The following is a 26,222-nucleotide window of genomic DNA, read 5'->3' as shown; positions in this document are numbered from 1 at the left end:
AATCATATTTCAATCACATTGTAAACTTTTTCAAGAACAAAAATGAAGCGTATAAAAAAAGTAATTTAAATGGGAATATCATTCCTCACGTAAATTAATGAGACATAGTCCTAGACTCTTATAACTCTTACATTTACTACAATAAATGTTATCAATGACATACAAGATACATACTTCCCTCTTATTCTAATAAGCACTTTTACTAAAATGATGGTAGTGGTGGTTTCTATTTCTTTATTGTGTGTTGCTTTGAACTCTTTTATATAAAAATGCTAACAGCAGTACAACCTCTTCTGTTACTGCAGGCCACTCTCTACAATTAGGCAATAGTATGATATCTTCACCTTAATTTATCATGAGGGAAATACATACAGTAAAGAAAGTAGCAATATACCTCCTTTATGAACATAAAGAACATTAATAACATCTCCTGGACTTCTCAAATCAGCTACGTATTTCTTGTGCTTCCTGCATTCTTCGTGTGTACCCTAATTAAAGAGGGATTTTGTTTTCAGAGGACTGTAAAAGACATATCATTCCCTCCAGGAAGACTAAACCTGTACTGTGACCCAGCCAACTAAGTCAGCTTGCACAAGCTCTGCAGGAGGCAGAATGCTGGGAGAGAGGCAGTTCAGCAGACTGGGGAGCCCATTGGTTCCTTGCCCTTTATGAGTTATTAACTCAAATGACCAAACGAGTAGCCACTCACTGTAGATGAAAACTCTGTGATTAGCCCTTATCACGGCTGTTCTATCTTCAGAGGACTCATAATGTTAATGAGATTACATATGTTTCAGATGCTGTTCATGATAAAGCAGCAAGAGTGATTCACAGCAAGTCCATCACTGAAAGCAACACTAGATGACTGTCTGGGGGCCAATAAAATTTTCACATGAAACCTGTCTGAAAGATGAAATCTGCAACTGGCAGATGTACTGCAAGATATACATTTTAGTAAGAAAACAGCAAAGCAATCTAAGATTTTCCAGGAAACTATCAATAAGACTTTTCCAATAAACTTCTAAGAGGGCACAGGCAAGTATTTTGAGGGAATAGCATTTTTTGCCCCTTTCCAAACCACCAGTTCAGTTTCTGTTCCTGTCACCTGCACCACGGAGTGAGCCAGGAGCTATGGGCAGCATATCATTTAATGGTAAAGTAGCAGCTATTTGATTATTTCTTCAGGCATGAAAGATGGCTGGATAAAATTATTTTACTGAAATATATACTGCAAACACTAAAATCACAGACATTATCCTTGCTTTGATTATTATTTATCTTTGCTGTAGTTTCTTTTTTTCTTCTTTTTCTGTTTATTAGCTCCTAATGGAATATCATTTTAAAGGAGATTGTTCCAGAAATCACAGAAACACAGTAATATTTTTTTCCTTTTCCCTATCTTGTATTAAGACACTTCAGAACAACCCACTTGGAAATAATTTGTGAGCAATATCATCTCTATCTCAAAATCTGGGTTTTAATGAATTTATTTTTGTGGATGTTTTTTGTTTACAGCAAAAGTTAAAGTTCATCTAAAGTGTTTGATTACTCATCAACATGAGACTTTTTTGTACACATACTAAGGGAAAAAAAAAGTCAAAGAGCTGGAAATTTTATACAGAAAATAAAGAAGTAACAGAATGAAAAGAACATCAAAGAGTACCAAACCTTACTGGAATTTAGTGGAAAGCCTACATTTTGTTTACATACAATACAGTGTGAAGAAATATCCATACTCTGTGCTGATCAGAATACAATATTACTGAAGCAAGCTCAGTAAATCTTGCCCTTCTATATCTAGCAAGACTCAAAGGAACACCATCAACAGCATCAAATAAATTAAGACAAGAGGATTTGCAGTCCTCCTCCAGTGGAAAAGGTAAAAACAAAAAGAAAATATTTCTCAGTACTTGAATTACAGAATCATTTAGGTTGGAAAGATCAATAAGATCATCTAGTCCAACCATCATCCGCTGCCTGTGACTGCTCTAGATCACATCACTCATTGCAACACCTACTCTCCTCTTGAGAACCTACAGGACAGTCACTCAATCACCTCCCGGGGCAGCCTGTTCTATCGTCTCACCACGCTTTCTGTGAATAAATTCTACCTAATATCCAACTTGAACCTTCCCTAAAGACCATTACCTCTTGTCCTATCACTAGTTATCTGGGAGAAGAGGCCAACCCCTATCGCTTCACCCTCCTCTCAGGCAGTTGTAGAGAGCAATAAGGTCACTCCCGAGCCTCCTTTTCTCCAGACTGAACCATCCCAGTTCCTTCAGCTGCTCCCCATAAGACTTGTGTTCCAGACCCTTCACCAGCTTCATCATGCTTCTCTGGACACACTCCAGAGCCTCAGTGTCTTTCTTGTAGTGAGGGGCCCAAAACACAATACTCAAGCTGTGACTTCATCAGTGCGGGGTATAGAGGGACTGAGTACTTGCTATGTTATCATTTCCATATCATGTGCTTGGAAATCATTTCCACACTATTAAAAAGTCATTTGGAGTCTGTGTTTTGGTTCATTTCTGCTTCACTTGCTGGCTGTCCTTATGAGATGGTCACTATGAGTGGTGCATAAGGGTCAAGCCCTCTAAGGTTGGACTTTCATGTAGTCCAAATCCAGCTGTGGAGGAGCAGAGGCTGGCTAACTGAGACTCTCAGGTCTACAAAAGAAGCCCTCATGCCTATACGTACAGAGTTAAATCCGAAATATTTGTGATGCTATAATTGCCTACCTCTGCATTTGTAATTAGGAACTAACCATTAAAAAGGAAATCTTATCTTATGAGAACGTTTGTTTGGGACCATTCTCCTCTCTGAATATGGAACTTGGGGGCTATTCTTGAACTAATGTACTGTTCTTCAACTAATATACAGAGAATTCATTGTAATTTTATTAGTCTAGCTTGCTAACAACTTAGAACTTTAACCAAGAATTCACATTTGATGTTGTAGTCAATACAGTACTATCTGTCCTCATTCTTATTGATACTAGCAAAAATTTCACATCATATACATGATTTGTGAGTAGTTGGTGCCTGAAATAAGGTTTCATTAAAAAAAAAAAAAAAAGTACTTTTCATAAAAAACTTGTGATATTCATTATACCTTTTCAGTGCATGATTTTGCATGTTGGCAAAGTTGTGACAACTTTTAACTTTGAAAATGTGATATTTTTAAAATCAACAAATAAAAATCATTCTGAAAAAAATCCCCAATAGCACTACTACTTAACACTCCCAATCTGGTTACTCATTATGAGGTTTCACAGTCCCTTCCCAAATTATCAGCTTTTGAGTCTGTAGACCACTTTCAACTACATTTGATAAACATCTCAAAAATATTAAGATCTTGAATATTTGAAAGCTTGGCAACAGGGTACAGTAAAAAAATTGTAAGTGACAAATTCATGCTTATTAATGATCCTACTGATGGGAAAGCTTGCAGCTGCAGGGTCAGGCAGCACAAACAGCCTGCTTGTACTGCCAGATGGTAAATAATGATTGATAATTTATCCATGGTATTTTGTACACAGGAAGGAACATAGGAATGGTAGAGTGAGGAAGCAGGGAACAAAGAAGGGTTCTAGATGCATTTGTAGTTCTGAGAAGAGCTGCAGGTCTTAGACTACTGGGTGACAAGAAAGAAAACCAATCAAAATTGCAGGGAATACAATACTAGTTAGTTAGTTCCACTGTTCACAGGGCACCTTACTTACTACTAAAACACTGCACATTTTAAGTTGTAATGTAACAAATTCTGCAAATACTACAAATACTAATACTACAAATGCAAAAACTACAAATTACTGTTTTATTTTTCTTTCAGATTCTGTGATTTTGCTTAAGCTTCATAACAGTGTAATGAAGTTTTCCTTGAAAAGTGACATAAACCCTGATGTGCAGATATTTCACTTGTTACGACCTAGCTATAATATTTATAAGCTATGGTGCCAAATATTTATGCAGTGCTTGCTTTCATGGCAGAATTGTTTGTATGAATACAAACACTTATATGGCAGAGGTTTTGTGCATATCTTTGTTTTCCCTTTAAAAACTTGTGTTATTTTTCTGCAAATTCCAAGTATTTCAATGATTTTGTTAAGAGGTGACAAACATGCTTAGTGCTGTGCCTATCATATGAATAACACTCAAGTATAAACTGACTTGTCAGCAACTTTTGAAACACTTTGGGAGGTAATTTTTTTTTAATTTTGAAGTTCATTAATTTGACACATTTAAAATATACATGCATTAAAAACTCTGCATTCCTAGCTTTCATTAAAATGATTATATTGCAGAGAATGTGATTTTGTCATTTCCCTCTATTTCCTTCAAATTCACTGTTAAAAAGACAACATTTATTAGAGTTAGATTCTGAATTTATTTGTTCATTCATAAACAAATAAATACTTGGCACAGAATGCACAGTAAGAGGTAGACCTGGCCCAGCTTTCTTTTGATTTTTATTTTTTTTTTTTAAATGAAAACTAAGATATTACTTCTAGGGAATGAAATGGGAGTGGTTTTCTGCATTATTAAGTGTATGTATCGATTTCATGATACTCAAATAACAATCCATCAGAGCATCATAACAATTTCAGTAGTGCATGTAGGGACATTTTCAAACTGCCTAGAGCAGAATAGCTGAACAATATGCTATGAAAGTACTCATGCCTTGACATTTCTGTGACAGAAGCATAGCCATTCAATAAATAATGTATGTTGCAATTAGCATATCTATTACTTAGCTTTGTTATATGCACACACAAACTCATTCATGATGGAATTCCATTGGTTTCAGTAGTTAGCTACATAGGGAATGAGAAGAAAGAGAACAGTTTGTAAAGGAAAAACAGATGAAGAAAATGATGTTTAATGTAAGAATCTTCTGAGAAAACAGGATGACTTCCATACCTTCAAAATGCAAGTATTCCCTTAATTTCTCTGCCCAAATAACAAATGAAATGGTGGTGAAAAGAATACTATTCTCATCCAGATCAATATATTTCTTAGTCTGACAGCACCAGTACATGATTTGAATTCAAAATAAAGGCATACAATGTGACTAAATTCGGGAAACAAATGCTTGGAATCTGCCTCCCTCAAAAGCATTTTTTGTCACTCCTCCATGTGACACTCAGCACTCATACTACAGCACTACAGAGATAGGTCTGATTCTCTAGACCAAATCATAGAAACATAGGGTATCCTAAGTAGGAAGGAACACATAGGATCATCAAGTCCAACTCCTGGCTCTACTCAGGACAATCTAAAATTCAAACCCTTTCTTTAGGAGCATTGTCCAAACACTTCTTTACTCTTGCAGGCTTAGTACTATGACTTCTGCCCTGGAGAGCCTGTTCCAGTGTCTTATCTCTCTCTCTGTGAATAATCTTTTCAGTTTGATTGCCGGCAGCATCCTGAGTTTAAATTCACTAATGATTCCAATTTCTTTTTCTCTAGGCAGACAAGATTATGAAGCTTTGCTATACCAGTAGAAAAGCTCAGACAGACATAGGCTGTATCCAGCTATTCATTATGCCAACAGGGCCATCCATGTTCCACATATTAGTCTCATAGTTAGACTATTCATCTAGGGTGCATCTAGGGCTCTTTAGTGCAAAGACTACTGAAGCACCAGGACATTCAGGGAAATACCATGGTCACCTAGCAAATGTCCTGAATGAGACTATTTTGTATTCCTCTTCCAAAAGCTAAGCTACTTTGCAGCAAATCATGATATATCATGGAGAACAGACAGGATAGGCTGCCCAAGTCCTGTAGCTGACCTATCCCTGTAGGGAAAAAAATAGAAGATATGGAATTATCTCCGCGATACATGCATGCTTTTTAAAATTGACATTGATTAGATAATTAAACAGGTAAAATGAATTCCACTGTCTTCAGAAGATACCTAACTTGCCTACATAGCCACTGGAGACAGAAAATTCAATGTCCTCTTGTCTATCTAAATAGGCATCTACTTCTTTGGATAGCAAAGCTGGGCATATTTGCTCATGTCCTTGGCTCAGATACACTGTGCCTAATGATGAATTCAACTCAAAATTCTCAATTCTCAGAAAGAAATCTGACCATATAATTGGTGTCCTATTCCAAGCCCCAGACAGAGCTGAATCCAATCCCAGACAGAGCACACATGGAATTGGAATAGAGGAGGGATGTAAAAAATAGCAAGAAGGGATTCTACAGGTACATTGGTAAGAGAAGATCAGCTGAGGAAAGTGTATCTCTCTGATAAGTGAGAAGGGAGAACTGCTTTAACAGACGTGGAAAGGCTTTCTACATCTCTCTCCCTGAAACTTCAGGGAGGGGCTGGGGCAGTAAATGCCTCCTGCTGTAAGCAAAGAGCAAGTTCAAGACCACCTGCTGAAATTAAATGTGTACTAGTCTGGATGACATATATCTCGGGGTCCTGAAGGAATTGGTTGATACATGGTTGCCAAGCAACTCTCCATTGAATTTGAAGTCCACAGCGACTGGAAAAAGGGAAACATCACTCCCATTTTTATGCCTGGGTATATCATGCAACAGATCTTCCTGGAAGATATATTAAGGCACATACAAGATGAGAAGGTGATCCAAGACAGCCAGCATGGCTTCACCAGGGGAAGATGTTGCCTGACTAATCTGGTGGCCTTCTATGATGCAGTGATAGCTTCAGTAGACAGAGTTATCTACCTGGGCTTCGGCAAGGTCTTTGATATGTTCCTCACCATGCTCTTATCTCTAAATTGGAAATACATCATTTTGAAAGGTGTACTATTCAGTGAATAAGGATTTGGTTGGATAGTCATTGCCAGAGGGTCATAGTCAATGCTTCTGTGTTCAGATGGAAGGCAGTAACCAGTGGTACCCTCAAGGCATATCTAGATGAACTAAACGACCTTTGAGGTCCTTTCCAGCTGAAGTTGTTCTATGCTTCTGTGATTCTATGATATGTCATGTTTTGTGGTCAAAGTGAGAAATTCTCTAAATTGCCAAGTAATTTATTTCCCATGCTAGAATTGCACATTAGACTTCTAAATGATTTTTGAGACAGAAGATATTCTTCCTTCACTGAGAGCAGCTCTGCTCAGTTCTCATCTACAGTAATTCCTTCTGTGCTGATCTGAGGTAGTATAATTCGTAGGCATCACCTAGGTTACTAAATGCACTTTCAGCTGTATGACTCACTTCAGATATATGACAAAAAGTTACCTCAGAAGTATGTAAAATGCCATATTTCATTAAAATATACCTGTGATTAGACAACATAAACACCACAAATCAATCTCATCCTACTTGTCTACATGTCTTTCATATGGGTGATGGAAGTCCTGTGAGGACTATGTAAAGGGAAAAGGATTCAGTAGACTGCCTTAACTACTTTCACTATTATAAGAACTAAATATCATTTTTTAAATTTACTTTTTACATTTTTTTTATTTCCATGTCACAGAGTACATAATTATTTTGTTGTTTTAACAATTATAAAAAATGTTCTGTAGGGAAAAATATACACCAAGAGATTCTCAGTACTTCGTGGAGAAACAGAGAGAAAAATGCAGAAAGGAAGAAGATAAGAAAACAAAAGCCTTCAAGGATACTGCCCTATAAAGAGGTTTACTGATTCTCACTTTATTTCAAAATAATCTGTTGGCCATTTTGTTCTGCTGTAAGGAAACATCTTCCACATCAGTGTGCATTCTGCTTTCTGTAATTTCACATAAATATTCTCAACTTACTGTTGAAAGTCTTGACTGTTCTCATTTTTCACTGCTGCATGTCCAAATTTATTGTGATTGTGGATTTATTCTATTAAAGGCTTAAATCTAGCTACAAGATGGTTAAGACTGACGTAATACTGAAATAAATCCCATCACCTATCAATACACTTTCAGTCACACAAAAGCAACTGAAACATTACTCCACAGCACAATTCAGTGACAAGTTTCTGTAACCAGTGTGCTGTCTGCCTGAACAAACAACAAATCTCTTTGAGAAAAATTAAATCTCATGGATGACCCAGAACAGTGTGAGAGTCCCCCTCATATAGTTTATGCATTATCTCACCATGGCTTTTATAAGGATGTAAAAATATAATTATAATGCTTGAACTGGTAAAGACCAATCAGATAATGTATTTCATATGCTATCAATACAAGACCCTTCCTAAGACTGTTCAAGCCAGCCCAAACAGTTCAGAGTTTTCATTTCAGAGAAAATATTCCACAGTTCAGTAGACTGAACAGTTTGTTTATTTTTTCTCTAAATCCTTCTGTATCCATACTTTTGTCTCTGCAGGCCAGTTTATATGCTTCCTCTCCCTCTACAATTTTACAGTGTTGAATTAGTCACGAATTGTTATTGGCTTCATCTCTGGCTCCCTCTTTAGCCACCAGTTTGGTTAACTCATCAAATTTCATGTTTTATATAATTCTACACAGACAAGTCTACATGTGTTTGATTATTCTTTTGTGATTTTCCTGTGCATATCACAATGTATTTTACCTACACATCCACAGCAGCTATTATCAGCTACATGTTAGCTCAGGGGTTTTTATGCTATCCGACAATCCTAATGAGATCCTTCTTTAAGTTCCAGTTAAATTTTAATTTAGTCAGATTTTAGTTTCCAGTGAAAGTATCTACATTAAAATAATAATTAAAAAAAAATCTAGGCTCAAATTGAGCTCAAACACCATCTGAGATAAGCATATCAGCACCTAAATTAAGCCTGAGTTCCAGGGAACTCTTAATCTGCTACTGGTGTTCAAGCCATACTTAAGTCACCAGAACAACTTTGAATTCAGCACAAAAATATATCCAGGGGAGATGTGTCCCTCTCTCAGGGCTTACACATATTCAGTGAATCAAAAACAGCAGTATGATCATCAGTCAGTGCTCAGACCTAAAGGAAACACCATACTGGGCCTGCATTCTTCTTTCATAAATGCATCAAATATGAACTGTATCACAACAATTGGGGCTTTAGTTATTATTCACATCAGGCCTCCAAAATTTATAACTCACCTAAGCCCTGCAGACTTCAGCCTTCTTAGCTTCTCACAGAGTTTAAATACTTTATTTTCACTGATGACAGTGAGCCCCCCCAACACTCCCTATATTTTTATGACTCCTTGGATCTTTGCAAGTTCTTTTCTTCTGTGTTATCACACGTCCAGCTAGGTCTCAGTTATGTTTCTACAAGTCTCTCCATTGCAACATCTTTGTCCTCTTCTAGCTACCAAAATTATTTCTGTAAGGAAATATCCTTAACTTTTATGTGAAATCCATATTTTTTTATTGTACCTAAAGCTGTCCAACATCTATCAGTAGAATTAAATATTTCTTCAGAAATCATCCCGTCATCACATTATTCAGAGATGAACAGCATTCGAATTTTGAACTGTAATGTGTGTGTTTATATATACTTTAATGTAAATGGGGAATAGTAGTAGAGAGGCTACCTTTAAAATCCTCACTTTAGAACAATAAATCATTCTCTACAGCATAGAACATGGGCTTTCAAGCATCTTTTTCCCTCAAAAGGGATACATCAATGTATTTCATATGAAGGATGTACTTCACATGCATTGTTTGCACCTCTGCAACTCTAGAATTCTTTAAGTGTGAGTGGATAAGAATAGCATTAGTGAGGGGGAAAAAAAAATAAATCTAGATAGACATTGGAGATGTGTAAATAAAGGAAGACACAACCCAGAGCTTTAGGGCAATGATAACTCAAACTTTTCTGTCTCTGGGTTATTCTGGGTAATCTGTTCTGTAACTGCATTAATCTGCAGGACTGTATTTGGGAGCTGATATTGCTGCAAATTCTCCCAGTAAAAACAGATTTCTGTTTGGGTGCTCCAGCGATTTCCACAAGCACTTATTGCTTGCCCAAATAGAGAGGTCAGGCACATACAAGCCAGAATGGGCTGGGAGAATTATACCAGTGCAGTCTAGAATGAGATTAGTTTATGCTACCTTGAATCTTTACTGTCATTTGAAAGGCAAAGGTCTTATTTCCCTAGGTTTTGCTTTTGATTTTACTGACCATCTTCACTGCCTGGTTTGATTTGGATCAAGCATCAGATAATCTTGCTCACTTCCAATTCTGGTCTCAGGTATGTAATGAGACGCTAATGAAAGCATGAAAAACTGAAACCTAGGGCTCTAACATTATCATGACTCTCTGAGCTGCACTGCCTTCCTGAGCACCATAGCACACTCATATATACATGAGAACAAAAGGAATAGGTGAGAATAAGGTCTTACAGACAGGAGTTAATTAGATTGAAAAACAGACAAGGATATCCTTTAGGTCTACCCCCAACATAAAGAAACTTATGTGCAGACATACTGCTACTAAGGACTGGAGCTCTGTTCCTGACACTTAATGAAAATAGTGCAGGGGAATATAGAAAAACAGAAATGTCTGTTATGTGCCACCTTCCACAGATTTTCAATAACACTTGAGGGCTTAACATCTTTTATGCTTTTGAAACCATTCTTAATAAAATCAAATTAGACCTTTCACAAATCTCACCTTCTGAGCCACCTCGACCTAGATCAATACGCTCCTGTTAACTGCTATTATGTGCTGTTCACAGGTCCTCCATCAGTTTCTTGTTGAAATGGCAGTTTTTAATGTGACGGGACTATCTGAATTTATTTTCAAGTATGATTTTAGGAAATAATGTGTCAAAGAAATTATTGAAAGCGCTATGCTATCACATCTGTTTAATTTTCTATATTCACTGTTTTTTTTTTGTTCAGTCAAAAAAGCTTGTTTTGTGTGATTTAATAGAAATTTTTGGAAATGTTTCTAACTGGCCGCCTACCACCAATATTGCCCACTAAACCATGAACCTAACCATGATGCATTGCAAAGTTAATGGACATGAAAATAATTTCAAGAGTTTTTCTTTTTTTTGTAGATCAAGACCCACGTAGAAATGTAGGTATTCATTGAAATACAATTTTTAAAGCTTTGCATATACTTTAACACTCAGATGCCTAGAATTTGCAGTCTTCAGGCCTGCAGGAACAGGTCACACTGTAGCCACCCCCTGCCCTGCCCCATCATGGTGGCTCTTCTTGCGAACAGCCCAGCCTCTCAGTACCAACCAAACATTGGTATGCTAGTAACTCCATCTGAGCTGAAACCAGGTCGCAGGTTGCAGTGCCAGCTCAAATTATGGCAAATAAGTTTATGGATTTTTAAAGATAAGCTGAAACACAGTCCTGCGAACAGCAAAAAACTGGAATTTGAGAACAACTTTCAAGACTGCAAACAAATAATCTTTTTTGTTTTTGTGACTCCATTTTCAGTCAGCATAAATACACTACATGCAGATTTTCAAATGGAATGAATAGAGTTGCAATCCATAATTTGATTGAGTCTCTACCAGACTTTTGTAAGCCTCCCTTACTGGAGAGAAATATCCCTCACTTCACAGTCACATCTTATTCATGTCATCAGCTTGGCAGTACGTATGTATGTGAACACCTGCTTTCTAGGATGAAGCACAGGAAGAATAAAATTCCATCAAAAATCTCTGACAAACACCTAGAGAGCTCAGTACACATTACAACCACCACCATCAAACCAGACTGATTTATTAGTTTAACAAAAAAAAAAAAGTCAAATATCCCACTGGTTTTATGATTTTGTTGCCTTGTTATATGATTTAATTACAAAATAAAAGAAGTTTTATCACTTGTATACATTAACCGTATTGCATATTTTATGAGGGCTTCTCTGAAAGTAATCCCTTCTATTTTATGATGTCAGCTCACAACGTCAGATGAAGATGGTGGTATGGCCATAGGGTGGTTGCCAACAACTAGATCAGGCTGCCTAGTCTTTTAACACCTCTGAGGATAGGATATTCACAACTTCTCTGGGCAATCTGTTCCAGTGCCCCACCATACTCTGAGTTTTGCTCCTAACATTTAAGTATTCTCCTCTCATTTCATTTCAAGCAAGTTTAACAAACTTGCTGAGGGTACACTTGACCTCACTGTCCATGTTGATGACAAAGATGCTGAAGAGAACTGATCCCAAGGGTTCCCTGTGGGACACAGCTTTTGACTGGACTCCACCTGGACATAGAGCCACTGACCACAACTCTCTGGCTGTGACCATTCAACTAACTCTTTACCCTCCAAACAGCCCATCCTTCAGATCCATATCACTCTAATTTAGAAAAAAGATAAGGTGTGAGACCATATCAATGGACTTGCACAAGACCAGGTAGACATTAATTGGCCTTCCTTTGTCCACCAAATTTATCACTCCATCATAGAAGGTCACTAACATCAGGCATGATCTGTTCTTGGTGAAGCCATTCTGATTGCCTTGGATCACATCCTCTTCTCACATGTGCCTTGGTATAGCTTCTGAGGATGATCTTTTCAATGATTTTCGCTGGCACAGAAGTGAGGCTCAACTGTCTGTAGTTCCCTGGGTATTCCTTTCTCCCTTTCTTAAAAATGGGAGCAATATTTTCCTTTTTCCACATCACAAAGGACTTTCTCTGACAGTCTTGATTTCTCAGACATGATGGAGAGTACCAATTCACCCAGCTCCTTCAGGTCCATGGGATGCATATCATCTGACCCCATAGACTTGTATACATTGTCTTATCAGGAGGTCTTGGACTTGCTTTACTGTTACAGTGGGAGGGATTTTTGCTTCCTAGACTCCTGCCTAAACATTTAGGAAGCCTGACTACCAGGAAAGACTGAGGCAAAGAACCCACCAAGTGCCTCAGTATTCTCCATGTCTTTTGAAGCCACTTCTCCCTTCTCATTTATCAGAAGGGGGTAAACTCTTGGTTCATTTTTGAACCAGTGTACTTGTAGAATCCTTTCTTGTTATTTTTCACATTCCTTGCCAAGTTCAGTTTTGTCTGTGCCTTGGCTTTCCTGATCCCATCTCTACACATTCAGATGGCATCCTTATATTCTTCCCAGGCCACATATCCTGGTTAGTTGTATCCCATCTAATGTCGATGTGTCCAGTCTCTCAAAACTGTATTCCAGGTCATAATAATAACAAAAACCCTGAGAATAACACTAGCCATGAAGCCATTCATTTAACTGACCTATTCTCCTCCTTTTGCCTGGATCCCAGTCTCCAACCAGCAGGATCAAGGAGAACACTACCTAGGCTCCCCAGTACAAAAAAGACAGGGATCTCTTGGAAAGAGTCCAGCGGAGAGCCACAAAGATGGTGAAGGGCTGGAGCATCTCCCCTATGAGGAAAGGCTGAGTAAACTGTGTCTGTTTAGCCTTGAGAAAAGAAGACTGAGAGGGGACCTGATCCAGGTCTATAAATATCTAAGGTGTGGGGGGCAGAATGGCGAGGCCTGACTGTTTTCAGTGGTGAGTGGAGACAGGACAAGGGGAAACGGCCGGAAACTGCAGCATAGGAAGTTCCGCACAAATGTGCGCAAGAACTTCTTTACAGTGAGGTGACGGAGCACTGGAACAGGCTGCCCAGGGAGGTGGTGGAGTCTCCTTCTCTAGAGATGTTCAAGACCTGCCTGGATGCCGACCTGTGCGACCTGGTGTAGGGAACCTGCTTTGGCAGGGGGGTTGGACTCGATGATCTCTGGAGGTCCCTTCCAATCCCTACAATTCTGTGATTCTGTGTTCTTCTAATCCCTACAACATCTTCCCAAGAGACATAAAATCTTTTAAAATATTCTGTAGTGTCCTAGTTGCAGTCTCTTGTGACCAATCTTAAAAGAGAAGGAACAGATAATAGTTTTATCATACCCATTAGCCTCTTCCTGATGTCTTGAATACAGACCCTGAGCAGGCAGCAATCTCTCTAGAGAGATTATTCAGGCAGCAACTGACTGCCTCAGTACCCCCCAGTGATTAAGACACTGCCTTTTTTTGGAAGCAATGGATCTGACTTGTATCCTTATTTGGGCAGTCTTACTGCAGTTGTGCCTTTTCAGGTCTGAATCATTATCCGGACCTTTTTCTCTTTATATCCCCAGAGCTTCACACCTGTTGCTTATGGACATTTCAGTGTCAAGAAGGAGGCTCCTCTTTCTGCTCCAAGCAGAAAGGAGCATACAGTCTCTTCACCTTGTGTGTTTTGCCATCTATCTCCTCAGGGCTGGAAGCTTGTTTATCTTCGTCCTCTTCCAGGAACTTCAGACAGGGCTTTTGGTCTGCCTGTGTAACTGCACAATATCATGCATCAGTCTCTCTATCTGATTACTGGATAGTTCTCTGCCTAGTGATTTCCTCTTGCAACATGGCCACCTGCTCAAAAAGCACATCAAACTGGATACACATGCACATGACACCCCCTGTTCCCCCAGACCCTCGGGGGACTTTCAGATTCTGATCTTACAAGACCCCTTCCAACTCAAATGATTTTGATTCTCCACAACTGAAGAAAAGACAAAAGAGAAGACACTGCTACTCCCTATGATGCACGTATATGGACTTTGAAGCCAGGATTATTAAATTTAACCCAAGATTCTGATTCCCCCACAGTCTTTGACATGAATGACAGAAAATTCAGATTCATTACTTCCTTCTTGTTTCTAAAAACTTTCACTGGAGTGGGATGAAGGGATAAAACAGATTCCTGAAAAAATAGCCTCTCTAATTTCGGTCTGTATGTAGTGTCCCTGCTTATAATTAGAACAGCGTGAGAACTTGGAAGATGACCTCCTGACAAGTGGGTCTTATGCATCTGTTTTGTAAGTTGACCATCAGAGCGAAAGAGAGAAACCTAACTTGGCATAGCATGGATGCTTGCATCATCCCACTACTCTAATTTCAGTGCTTTCTGAAAGCCTATTTGGTGAGTATTATGTTCTAGAATGAAACAGAATTACAACTGGTGAGACGTCAACAAACTTCCAAAAACAGCTTAACCAAATACAATCAGCTGAGCTGTGGAGATGTTGAATGCACATTTAGAAACACTCAGAGCTGGAACATCAGTGAAGCTAAGTACAGTAAGGCCAGTTATATGAGTATCTAACAAAAACATGAATATCACCAGTAAGAACATAAATAACAGTACTTTCATTTTTAAGAAAATCTGAATTTTTAAAGCTCTTAAAATATTAATTCAAATCTCCAAATTCACTAAGATAAGTAGCTAAGGATTGTTAATCTTATTTTTACTGCTGGGTAAACTGAGGCAGAGAGGTTCAGTGACTTACCCAAGGCCACAGAGGAAGTCACTGTCAGAGCCGGGATTAGAGCTCAGGAGTTTCTGGCTCCCAGTCCCAAGCTCAGACCACTAGACCATGGCCTCAGGACATTTCCAGCTGGTCTTCAGTCTAAAAAAAAGTAAATTCTCAAGTATGTTACAAGTATGTAACATATATATATTTATTTACTTAGAATGTAATGGTATGAATGAGAACATATTGCTCGTAAGTCAATGATGAAAAGAAAACCAATATATTTTCACTGATTTACCATTATCATACATCTGTGTACGATAAGGCTCTACAAAAAAATCTTGATTTAAGTTGCAGCCAATAAAAACTGCTGTCGTATTTCTCAGAGTGAAGAACAAATTGCCTTTCCAACCCAGCCAGCATGTCATTTATATTAATGGTGAGGAATGCTAAGTTGCTCGGTGTGTAAGTAAACTCTATTAAGAAAGTCACGTCCCTTGGTGAAACTAGATCCTTAGTAAATTTTACTAGCTAAGCACTGAGCTCCATGTCAGAGTAATTACACCTTTTATCCACTGTGAGCTCTCTCTTAGCTTCTTCATACTCTTTAATTTCCCACTTCAGCTAATTTAGCAGTACAATCACAAAGGTTTTAAAAGGTTAGCTACTGAGGAATTGGCGCATGAATGTTCTGTTAAGCTCCATGCATTGAAATCACATCATGTAGAAGAAGGAATTAATTAAGTAACAATTAGGTGGTGATGGATCATTGACAACATATATACACTTTGCTGCTAAAATTAATCTCCCCTGTACAGCCGATACATTCTGAATCTTCTCATTTATACACTGGAAAGATTTATTTTTTTTTTTTAACTTGACCTATAAAATGGATAAGCTTCTCAACAACATCTGGAAAAAAATAATAATTATCACATCTTTTATGGTATTATTGATTCTACATAACTATTTTAAAATATAATGTATCTTCTTTAAAAAAAATAGTGAGAATAGCAAAAAGGGGAGAACTTTTGAAGGTAGAAGGTATTAAAGTGACTGAAAGGACATTTTTCACATCAGAGTATTTGGTACGTTGAAAGTGCTAACAATTCTGTAATATTCTCTTGCTACCTTATTTTACAAGTTGCCATATTGTTTCCTTGTATCAGCGGCTTAATACACAGATTGGCAGTTAGCCCAGACAATCCTCCATTCTAAAAGCCTCTTAGCGGATGAAAAATCCTTGGTTCATTCACACCTTGTAGATAGGATGACAGGGCAGAAGTGACATCCAGATCCATTTAGAGTATACTCTGAGTTTGATTCTCCTTTGCCTTGCACCTTGTGTAGTCATTTATAGCTGTGCAAAGTGAGCACAAAATGGGTATAAAACACTCCTACCCATGTGAGGAGAGAATTCTGATTTCACTGCATTATTTCCAGAGGTAATTACAAAAAGTGCCATGTGGTGAAAAAAATCTGGCTCTTCATAGAAAGTCTACAGAATTTTGACACAAACAAAGTAGCACTTTAAAGAATTCGCATTCATACTTTGGAGAAAAGGGTATTTTTTTATCCTATTTGCTTGGTAACTTCATAGGAAAAAAATGTTAAATGTTGAATATATCTCAAGAAAATAAAAAGTATTTCATCCTTGTTTTAGTAAAACAAAACAAAACAAACAAACAGAAGTCCTAGATTATATTCTCACATACAGAAATGATACCCTAGGCAGAATCTTCACTAGTTCTATAATTTCATGTGCTTCTTTTAAATCCAGTTATTCAAAAAGTTACACACATCTATCTGTAATCAAAGCAGCTGGTATTATCACAACAGCTGGTCTCAGTCCATCAGAGTTCAGTACTGTCCTGGCATCAGCACAATAGCAAATGACTGTCTTCAGCATTTACCAGAGATCTCTCTGCAACATGATTCTATCACCGCCACGACAATATAAGACATAGTGCCAAACATCTTCATGATACTGATTAATGTATTTAGAAAAGGACTGCAAATATTAGATTAACAAATGTGAGTTAACAAGTGAGGATATAATTAAGGATACAACATAGCTACCACTGAAAATGTGGTTAACTGTTTCTACTTAACAATACAAATAATGTATAATAATTCATTTAATATGTTTGGACATGATTTTTCCCTTACTTCCTGGTGACCATTTTCCCGTCCCTTCTCTGCACACTGTTAATCCTCCCCATTATAATTAGATGCCACTGTGGGACTGGTAACTCAGATGCATATTCTGAGCAGAAATAGAAAATACTTGACTGTGTCAGTAGCTTTTGACATAAGAACACTACCAGAGAAAATAAGGTCTTATGATGTTTCTGCTAGAAAATTTCTCTTCTTTTAAATCACAGTCAAGCACTTCAAAGAGTTATCCTAAGACATAGTTTCCATGCCTGTTACCATTGTCCAGAGCTTTTCATAACCTTCAATGAAGCATCTAGAGAACAAACGAACATTTGTTAAAATGTAATTTTATTAATAATGCATTATGGCTTGCATTTTCATGGTTTTGCTGTTGGTTGGTTTTACTTTCCTTTCCATTCTGGATTCAGAGCTTCTTTAAATATTCTGAGAGCTAGTCTGCCTTGACTGAAAAATACTGTGTGTTTGTTGTGTGTCTGCATGTGTGATACCAACTGTTGAAGGCTGCTCAATGTTAGATGAAGACTTATGCTCAGAACTGTTCTACAGTTGGCTCTCCGGCAGAATCTTTCCTCACCAATGACAACGTCTCCATGTGGGGAAGAATCTGCTTAATAATATTATACTTGCCTCGGCCATAATTTAACTGAGATGGGGCATGATTATAATTTCATTTATGTTAATCAAAATCATGAGTCATTCAATTCATGTCAATAGCATTTAAGAGCTATACAGACAAGTAAGAGCTCAGAATCAAGCTTCTGATGTTAAATCTGAAAGGTTATCTGAATCACTTTATTAAAGATAGATACTGAAGGATAGATCCTCAGCTTACTTTGCATTATTCAGCCATTTCATTAGCATAAAGCATCAAATAAAGAACTATAATGACAGCTGATAATGTGTCATGGTACATAGGTTTTCCACTTACCTCAAGTACAGAAAACACCCCTGTATTAACAAGATTTAAGATTATACATTTGGTCTGACAAAGTTATATCAGGAATCCTTGCCATTGGAAGCTCACATTAATGTTTAAAACATCTCCCTTTTTTTTTTTTTTTTTTTTTTTGGTCTCTTTTTTGTTGTTGTTCTTGTACATGCTTATGTAACTTGAATTCAAAATATCTATAGACAATATTCAAGTAAGACCTCAGGGACTGAGTGAGTTTGGGAGCCCTGTCCATAATGAAATGTCTTCCAAAAATGAGAGCATCAAAACAGTAATCACATTTCATAGAGTTTCTTTTGCATATAACTTGTAAAGTCCCATCAACTCTTCATTCCTTTTGTAAAAGATACAGATATTCTAAAGCTATAAGAGGCTTTCTACTGCTGTCTGTCTCATGTTCAGACAGAGAAATTGTGCAGGGGTTGATAGGCGTTAACTTAGCCCTCAATAATAAGTACTCGTAACACAAAATATCCTTTAAATTGTCTTATTTAAAATTACACTCAAGCTCCCTGTAAATCTAAAAAATGTTTACAGGGAAAAAAATCATTTCACAAGGTCTAGCTAGCTATCAGAATGTTTCTCTATTTTACTTATCAGGATTTTTTCCATTTCTGAAGTCAGGGAGTTATTGGCATTTGAGAACATTTTATTGAAATATTTGGTATATTACAGACTCTAGAAACTATCACTGTCATATGCACTACCAGCTTCACTGCAAGAATAAGCCCCAAGACACCAAATCATAGATCTGAAGATTCTATCAACAAACTAGGACCAAAATGAAGGTAAAAGGCATTTTTTTTTAACTAGGTTTTCTATGCTGCTCAGTTACTGCCTCAATGAAAACTTAAGATCTGTCAATGCAAAGATTTTTCCATTGCGGTGGGAGCAGCAAAAGTATTTCCTCCTCACCTGTGAAGGGAAAACTTTCGTTCTGCTCTGCTAGAACACGTGTTCAGTTTTATATCCTATACTTTCTCAGCATACAAAAATTTTCATAAAGTGAAGAAATAAGAAACCATTTTCAGCCTGAACACATGCATTAGTAAAACCACTGATCCCTTATAAGAAAACCTTGACATAATTTCCATTCTTAGGGGCATTTTACATTTTTTCCTGTCTTTGTGATAGCACTTCTATGCATTTCAGTAAGAACATTTGGACCCATAGCTTAATTATAAGGCAACAGACTTTACAAAACTGTGCTGAAAAGCAATTAGAAATCTCATTCTTTGTTTTCCAATAAAACACAGTGAAAAAGATATTGAATATAGAAAAGAGAAGTGATTTACCGTGGTTGTCTTTATCCGACCTCCTGGTTGTGTACAGGTCCAGCCTGATTTATTGATTAGCAAATCACAGCCTTCTCCTTCTAAACACGGCAGCATTTCACACCACTGTTTTGTTTTGATAATTCGTGCTGAATAGAAAAAAAAAAAAAGTACAAAAAAGAAAAACCAAATAAACAATAGAAAAGGTTGTCAGGAGAGTTCACATTTCACTTATTTCTAAGCATTTTCTCATTAGAGACATCTATTTTTATCATCTAATAATGCACCCATAGGTTATTAAATAAACAGCCTTAGGCAATTTATAGAATTATTTGCATCTGCTGTGCCAGCAAATTTCATAATAAAAGCAGAACTTAAACAACAACAATAAATAAAAAAGTAGCCCTGTCATACATAAAAAAACATAAAAGTTAGCCAACTTCAAATACCATGCTATTTACAGTCAATGAAATGCTGTGGATGCTAACAACCGGAGTCTTATTATTTTACTAAATCACCACAATAGCTTAAGCATGACCTACGACTGAGATGCATTGTGTTAGGCTGTAAATAATCTTATCGTGAACAGCTTACATAGTAAATAGACACGAGAAACAGTGGAGAGAGAAAAGCTGTAACAGGTAAAGAGGTTAACATAATGATAGTAATTGAGAAAGCCCTGTGATATTTACAACAGTAGGCAAGTCAGGGCAGGAACTAGAAACATAAGCAGGACATCATGAATAGCTGAGGTTGTTTTGCTTGCTCAGCCCAGAGAAGAGGAGGCTGAGAGGAAGTCTCATGGGGGCCTACAGCTCCTCACAGGGAGTGGAGGGGCAGCACTGAGCTCTGCTCTCTGGTGACAGCATCAGAACGCAAAGGAATGGCATGGAGTTGTGTCAGGAAAGGGAATTAGGAAAAAGTTCTTCACCAGAGGGTGGTGGGCATGGAACAGGCTCCCCAGGGAAGTGAGTGGTCATTGCACTAAGCCTGCTGGAGTTCAAGGAACATCTGGACCGCACTCTCAGATGTAGGGCTAGAATTCTAGGTGGTCCCAGGTAGAGTTAGGAGTTGGACTCAAACATCCTTGTGGGTCTCTTTCAGTTTGAGATAACCTTTGATCCTATGACTAGCATAGAAGGAAGAACAGGTTAGGAAGTTATGGGAAAGGAGACCGTAAGCCTGGAACAAAAACCCCATTGTTGTATTATTACAGGGGAAAGGAGATTTAGTCAGAAAGTTGAAGTCCCTAACTACCCGAAAAGTGTTGTGTTACATGTTTTGTGGCTTCTCTTAATGCTTAGTCCCCCTTGTAAGCTGGTTCCTCATGACTTCCTCAAGGTTGTGTAGCAACAGAGCATTAAAGGAGATGCACGCTAGCTATACTGAATTTTTTTTTTCTGCAAGCTAGGGAAAAAATGAGGGGTTAATTCCTGTAAAAGTATTTCTGGCTTATAATAAAACTTATTTTGAGTTCACCTATTTTGTAATTGAGTTCAATCTGGTGGAATACTAAGCAATATGACTAAGATCAGATATTTAATTGTTCTTTCATTCTTCATGTAGGGAAAATTGTAGAGTGGAGAGTTAAAATTATAGAACGGCTTGAGTTGGAAAGGTCCTTAATGATCACCTAGTTCCAAACCTCCTACTGCTGGCAGGGTTGACAACCAGCTGAGATTGCCCAGGGCCTCATCCAACCTGGCCATGAACATCTCCAGGGATGGGACACCCACAGCTTCTCCAGCAAAACTGTTCCAGCGCCTCACCATCCTCTGAGTAAAAATTTCCTCCTAATATAGAATCTAAATCACCTCTCTTTTAATTTAAAATAATTCCCCCTTGTCCTATCAATATCTGACTGCATACAAAGTCAGTCTCCCTCCTGTTTATAAGCTCATGTTAAGTACCTGGAAAGCTGCAGTGGGGTGTCTCTTTACAAGAAGAATAAGCCTACCTTCCTCAACCTTCCTTCATAAGAATGGTGTTCCAGTCCTTTGATCATCTTTGAGTACCTTCTTTGAATCCACAGTTCCATGTCTTACTTGTTTTGGAGTCCCAAGTTAGTTTGGGATGCTTTTTTTTTTTAAATAATAATACAGGCATAGATTTTCTTGCATGGTGCCACATGTTTATGCTAAATGATGAACAATACGTCTTACACAGATGGTAAGGATTGCAGTCCACAGAAAACAGCCTTCGTTTGGTTCTCTCAGAGATCATCTTGACAATACTGGGCTAGGCTGTGAGAAAGCTTTGCCACCTCAACTTGTATATGTGTGCTTTAGGATTCAATGTGAAAACAAATTCCACAAAGACAGAGATCATGTCCTCCTCTATGTTCATGCACAACACTATTATCTGAATCATACATATATCTCATCTCTCGTGAGATCAACAAAAAGAGCTACAGGGGAAATAGATGCACATGAAGCTTATGGTGCTTAAAATTAATTTGGGTTCAAGTAGATTAAAAGCAGGCATTTACACCCAGTGGCATCTCTTTACACTCACCTGAACAGTCTCTTCACACCCTTGATTTCCTGTCTGAAATTACTTAAGAACACAATTCCCAGTGCCACTAGAAAATGGCAAGAAATACAATTGTAATTTAAAGTATTTCAATAAAATCCTTTCCAATACTTTGACACGAAACATCTTGTGTCCTCAGTCCCAGTACAATTTTTCGTAAGCTCCAGCAATATAACAAACATTTCTTTCAGTGGGAGCTCAATCTGAAATTTATAACAAGGTTTTCATTACTAAAAAACACCATAGCTCCCTAACATCTACATAGGAACATTCTCTGTTCATGGGCTGAAATATATCACTAGAGGAACAATTCCCCCAAAAGATTCATAAATACAATTATTTTTCGAAGCAAATCAACTAAGTTTTTATACTTATAAAATAATGAAATACAGATTGTACTTGAGGTGCATAGGTACTGCTCTATTGAGAACTGGACTGCATCAGTTTTCAAGGCTAACATCTCTTACGTAACTTGTATTAGCCTCATCCTTCCTGAGTGAAGGCATGCATCCAGTCACAGACTTCACAGAAAAACCTTATTAAGATATTAACAACAACCTCACCATTTGCATTTATGTTTTGTAAATCACATATTGTAATGGCTATTTCTATCAATGTCTCAATAATATGAAGGCTCAGTGAAAGACTGAGCAGTCAGTTAAACTAAAAAAAAAAATATATTAGATTGCCATTATTATCTCGGGGATGAGGTTTTCCTGGAAACATATTTTTGAAGGTTATTTCAAATTATATTTATTTCCCCTATGGATTACTCTTAGTGTTTGCTTGGTTGCTATCTCAGAATGCAGCTATCTGTAATATCACAAATACCTGAGCTCTTGCACTGGGTATTGGCTATATCCACACAAATTTAGTACATACCAAGAGAATTTCACAGAATTTCTATCTTAAGTGTACTGGATTGCTCATGCAACTAAAAGCAAAAGCTTTTTTTTTTTTTTTTTGCAGGAAATATTACTCAGCTCCTGTTAAAGTGCACCTTAGCTCTGCAAAGTTTGCTCCATAGGGTCTCTCCCTGCCTTGCAAATCTACCACTTTTCAAGCTGATACCATTTTTTTCCTCCCAAAATCTCTGTAGTTTCCCCCGTGCAGTTTAACTTGGTTAATCGGTGCCCTCTTCCTTAACATAATCAATTTTAGACAGACAATTCTGCATAAAACACACACACTTATTCCAACCATAACATGCTTTGTTTTCTTGGCCACCTTCCAGTAGGCAGTTGGACACCCTCACACTCATGTGTAAATTGAAGTTGATAGAGGCATATTGTTCTCTTAAGCATGTGCAGCTACATCACAGGCCGTATCCATATCTGTGGGGTTATGTCTGTTTTTGCATTTTTCCTTTTCAGTTTGTCCATTACAGCAGAGTATCACAATGAAGCTAAATACATAAGTAGCAAAGCATGCAACCATTTTATCAGCACAATATCAAGAACTTCTATAGGTAATTTAAAGTGAGTTATACTCATCAAAGCAAAGAAATACATTGTATTTCCTCAGGCAGCATAGTTCCTATATAGTTACTTCCTATATTCACCAGGGGTGAAATTCAGATCTCTGTAGATAGACAGCAAAAAGCCTATCAGACTTCTCAAATCCTCTCTGAGTTCCATTATAGAGAATTAGGTGGTACTTAAATGATACCTAAGCTTTGTGTAAATCTTCTGCAAATAACTGAATTTCATCTCAGGGATCTGATCTGATGCTTCTTTGCATCCCCTAAGAAAGACTGTGCCCCTTTACTTCAGCTGAAGTTAATAGGAACTGATGATGCTCCTGGTGGAACTGCTTTCCTGAGTAATCACATTTGAACAGGAGAACAAATAGGGACAAACCAACAGCTTCTCATACAGACAGGTCTGAAGTGTACCAGGCAGGCAGAGGTGATACTAACATGATGCCAATCTACCCACTGTAGTGTTCTTAAGTATTCTGTTAAATAAAGCACTTCACAATAGATTTTTTTTTTTTTTTTAAGTTCACCCATAATCATATTCAAGAATATTTAACTGTAAAGTGATTCAGAACACCTTTTATTTTTGCTAAATATCACAATTAGGAATTTGTGTCTAATCCTTTCACCCAGTTTAAATTATACGTATACCTTTCTGGAGAGAAACAGCTTTATTTTCTGTACTTTCAAACAGTAATTTTACATTCAGATAGTTATCAGTTGCTACATCACTAGTCAATCTCACAATTGAAAATCATGACATTTTGGGATAGCAAAAAGTGAGATAAATCAGCAGCAGTAAGTGCAAAAAGTTACAGCCATGTAAAGTATGTCAGGTCAACACAGGCAGATTGTAATTATTTTTTTTCCCCAAATACTGGAGAGTGAACTTAGAAGTAGAATTTAAAAAAAAAAGAAAAAACAACAGTTTTTTTATGGAATAAAGATTTTGGTTAAAACAGCACTTGGATACTGAGAATATTATTTTAGGATACATCAAGCTTCTAGGCATGAAAAGTGTGCACGAAATAAACATTTACAAATCACAATAAAAATTTTAATCTAAAAGTTAGAAAAAAACCTAAAAAAAGGTCAGTTCTAGGTGTCTGAAGTAACAAATGGAAAATTCTTTGTAGTGAGAGCAAGGAAGATTTCTTCTAAGCCCAGACAGAATACAGAGTTTTTGAACATACTTCTTAACTGAGGGTTTAGATCACCTATACTTCTTACAGAATGATGTCCTTCTCCACATTCTTTTTTTTTTTTTTTCCATTGATAACTTGTATCAGTTAATGCAGGATGTAAAGTATGCATTAGAACAAAAAATATTTATTTTTTGATTTTCATACCTTACTTCACTGTTGTTATTCTGTAAATTTGAAGAAAGTTCATCAGCATAGCTGATTCCTAGAGTTCAAGAATATTTTCAGCTTCATCAGTTTAGATGCAGTTACATAAAGAAATTTATCCTAGTGAACCTTTTCCCCTTTTAACTGAACAAGATCTACATCTCCCTCGTTGATCACCTCCAGCTGATCCCAAATGGTATAATCATCCTACTATTCTCCCTACCTTTCTATTCTCCTTAGCTCATGTTTTTCCTATTCCTACTTCTATTTTATTCAGCTGTAAACTCTTGTCTCAACTGTTTTAACATTTGCTCCAACCATATCTCTCATCTGCCTGATTTGGTACATATACCAAAAAAAAACTTTGCAGAGCCTCTTACATTTTGCTAGTTTTACCTAAAACTTGCAGCTAATTTTAATTGTCCCTAATTAGTACAGAGGTTAATTAACTTGCCCGGTAACACAAGAAATTTGTTGCAGAGTTGGAAGCAACGCTTCTGAATTCTTAGAGGTCACTTGTGCAGAGACCTTTATCCATCCCATTTTCCTTCAGAAACAAAGAGCATGCTTTATTACATACAGATGAGAAATTAACAAAAATAATTTTATGCATAGTAATAGGCTTTTAAAAACATATCAGTGAAACTGCAGCATCAGAAAAAAAAAGGCCAGTGGAAAGAAACTGAATCAGTCCTTTAACAAGAACTGCAATAATGTACTGTCTTTAGTGCAGCGATTTGACTGTAATAGTGCATAAGCCCCAAACATTAATCTATTTTACTATACAACAAGGAAACATCACAAACCTTAGATACCTTTTACAGCAGTCATTCTGCTCCACTTAAAACACTGGAAGCAGTGTTAATTCACAGAGTTAGCTCATCTCAATTATTTATAGGACATCTAGACCAAAGACTACTTAGTTCTAAGAACAGCAATACTGCAATGTCTAGACACCCATTTTGTCATTTTGCTCTTGCTGTCAAGATTGGGAAGAAGGTTGAGAAATATATGGAAAAAAAATGCTTTCCTGCAGGCTACTCTAAGGCTGCAAATTGATACCAGGTGACTAGATGAAGAGTAAAAGACAGAATGACAAGGCAGAAAATTCCTTCATCTCACCCCAAATACAGCTTCAGTAAGGGTGAAGTTTTATTGTGTCCCCACTGCTGAGAAGAAGCCTTCACTACTGACCTATTTCATGCAAAGGGATGAAAATTTTGGTTCACCAGAAACAGCATAGATTATGCCATGTACTTTGGGGAGGAGCAGTATAATATAC

General features: G+C 37.3%; 1 protein-coding gene across 12 annotated transcripts in view; it reads right to left on the bottom strand.

Annotated features, from left to right (window-relative positions):
* Positions 1-26,222, bottom strand: part of TAFA5 (TAFA chemokine like family member 5) — a 452,144-nt gene that overhangs the window by 92,882 nt on the left and 333,040 nt on the right. For 9 of the 12 annotated variants that reach the window (XR_007375143.1, XR_007375154.1, XR_007375169.1 and 6 more), the window contains exon 3: positions 19,604-19,731. Coding sequence is in view for 4 of the 12 variants with exons in the window: in XM_048936224.1 (XP_048792181.1) it covers positions 19,604-19,731 (128 nt within the window). In the remaining 8 variants the exon portion in view is untranslated. Of the gene's footprint in view, positions 1-15,217; positions 15,338-19,603; positions 19,732-26,222 lie in introns of all 12 variants that reach the window. The other 3 variants (XR_007375160.1, XR_007375161.1, XR_007375162.1) reach the window with 1 other exon arrangement.

The sequence above is a fragment of the Lagopus muta genome, chromosome 1, assembly GCF_023343835.1.
Source record: "Lagopus muta isolate bLagMut1 chromosome 1, bLagMut1 primary, whole genome shotgun sequence".
NCBI lineage: Eukaryota > Metazoa > Chordata > Aves > Galliformes > Phasianidae > Lagopus > Lagopus muta.
The sequence above is the reverse complement of the archived record's forward strand: the minus strand, read 5'-3'. Positions and strand labels throughout refer to the sequence as shown.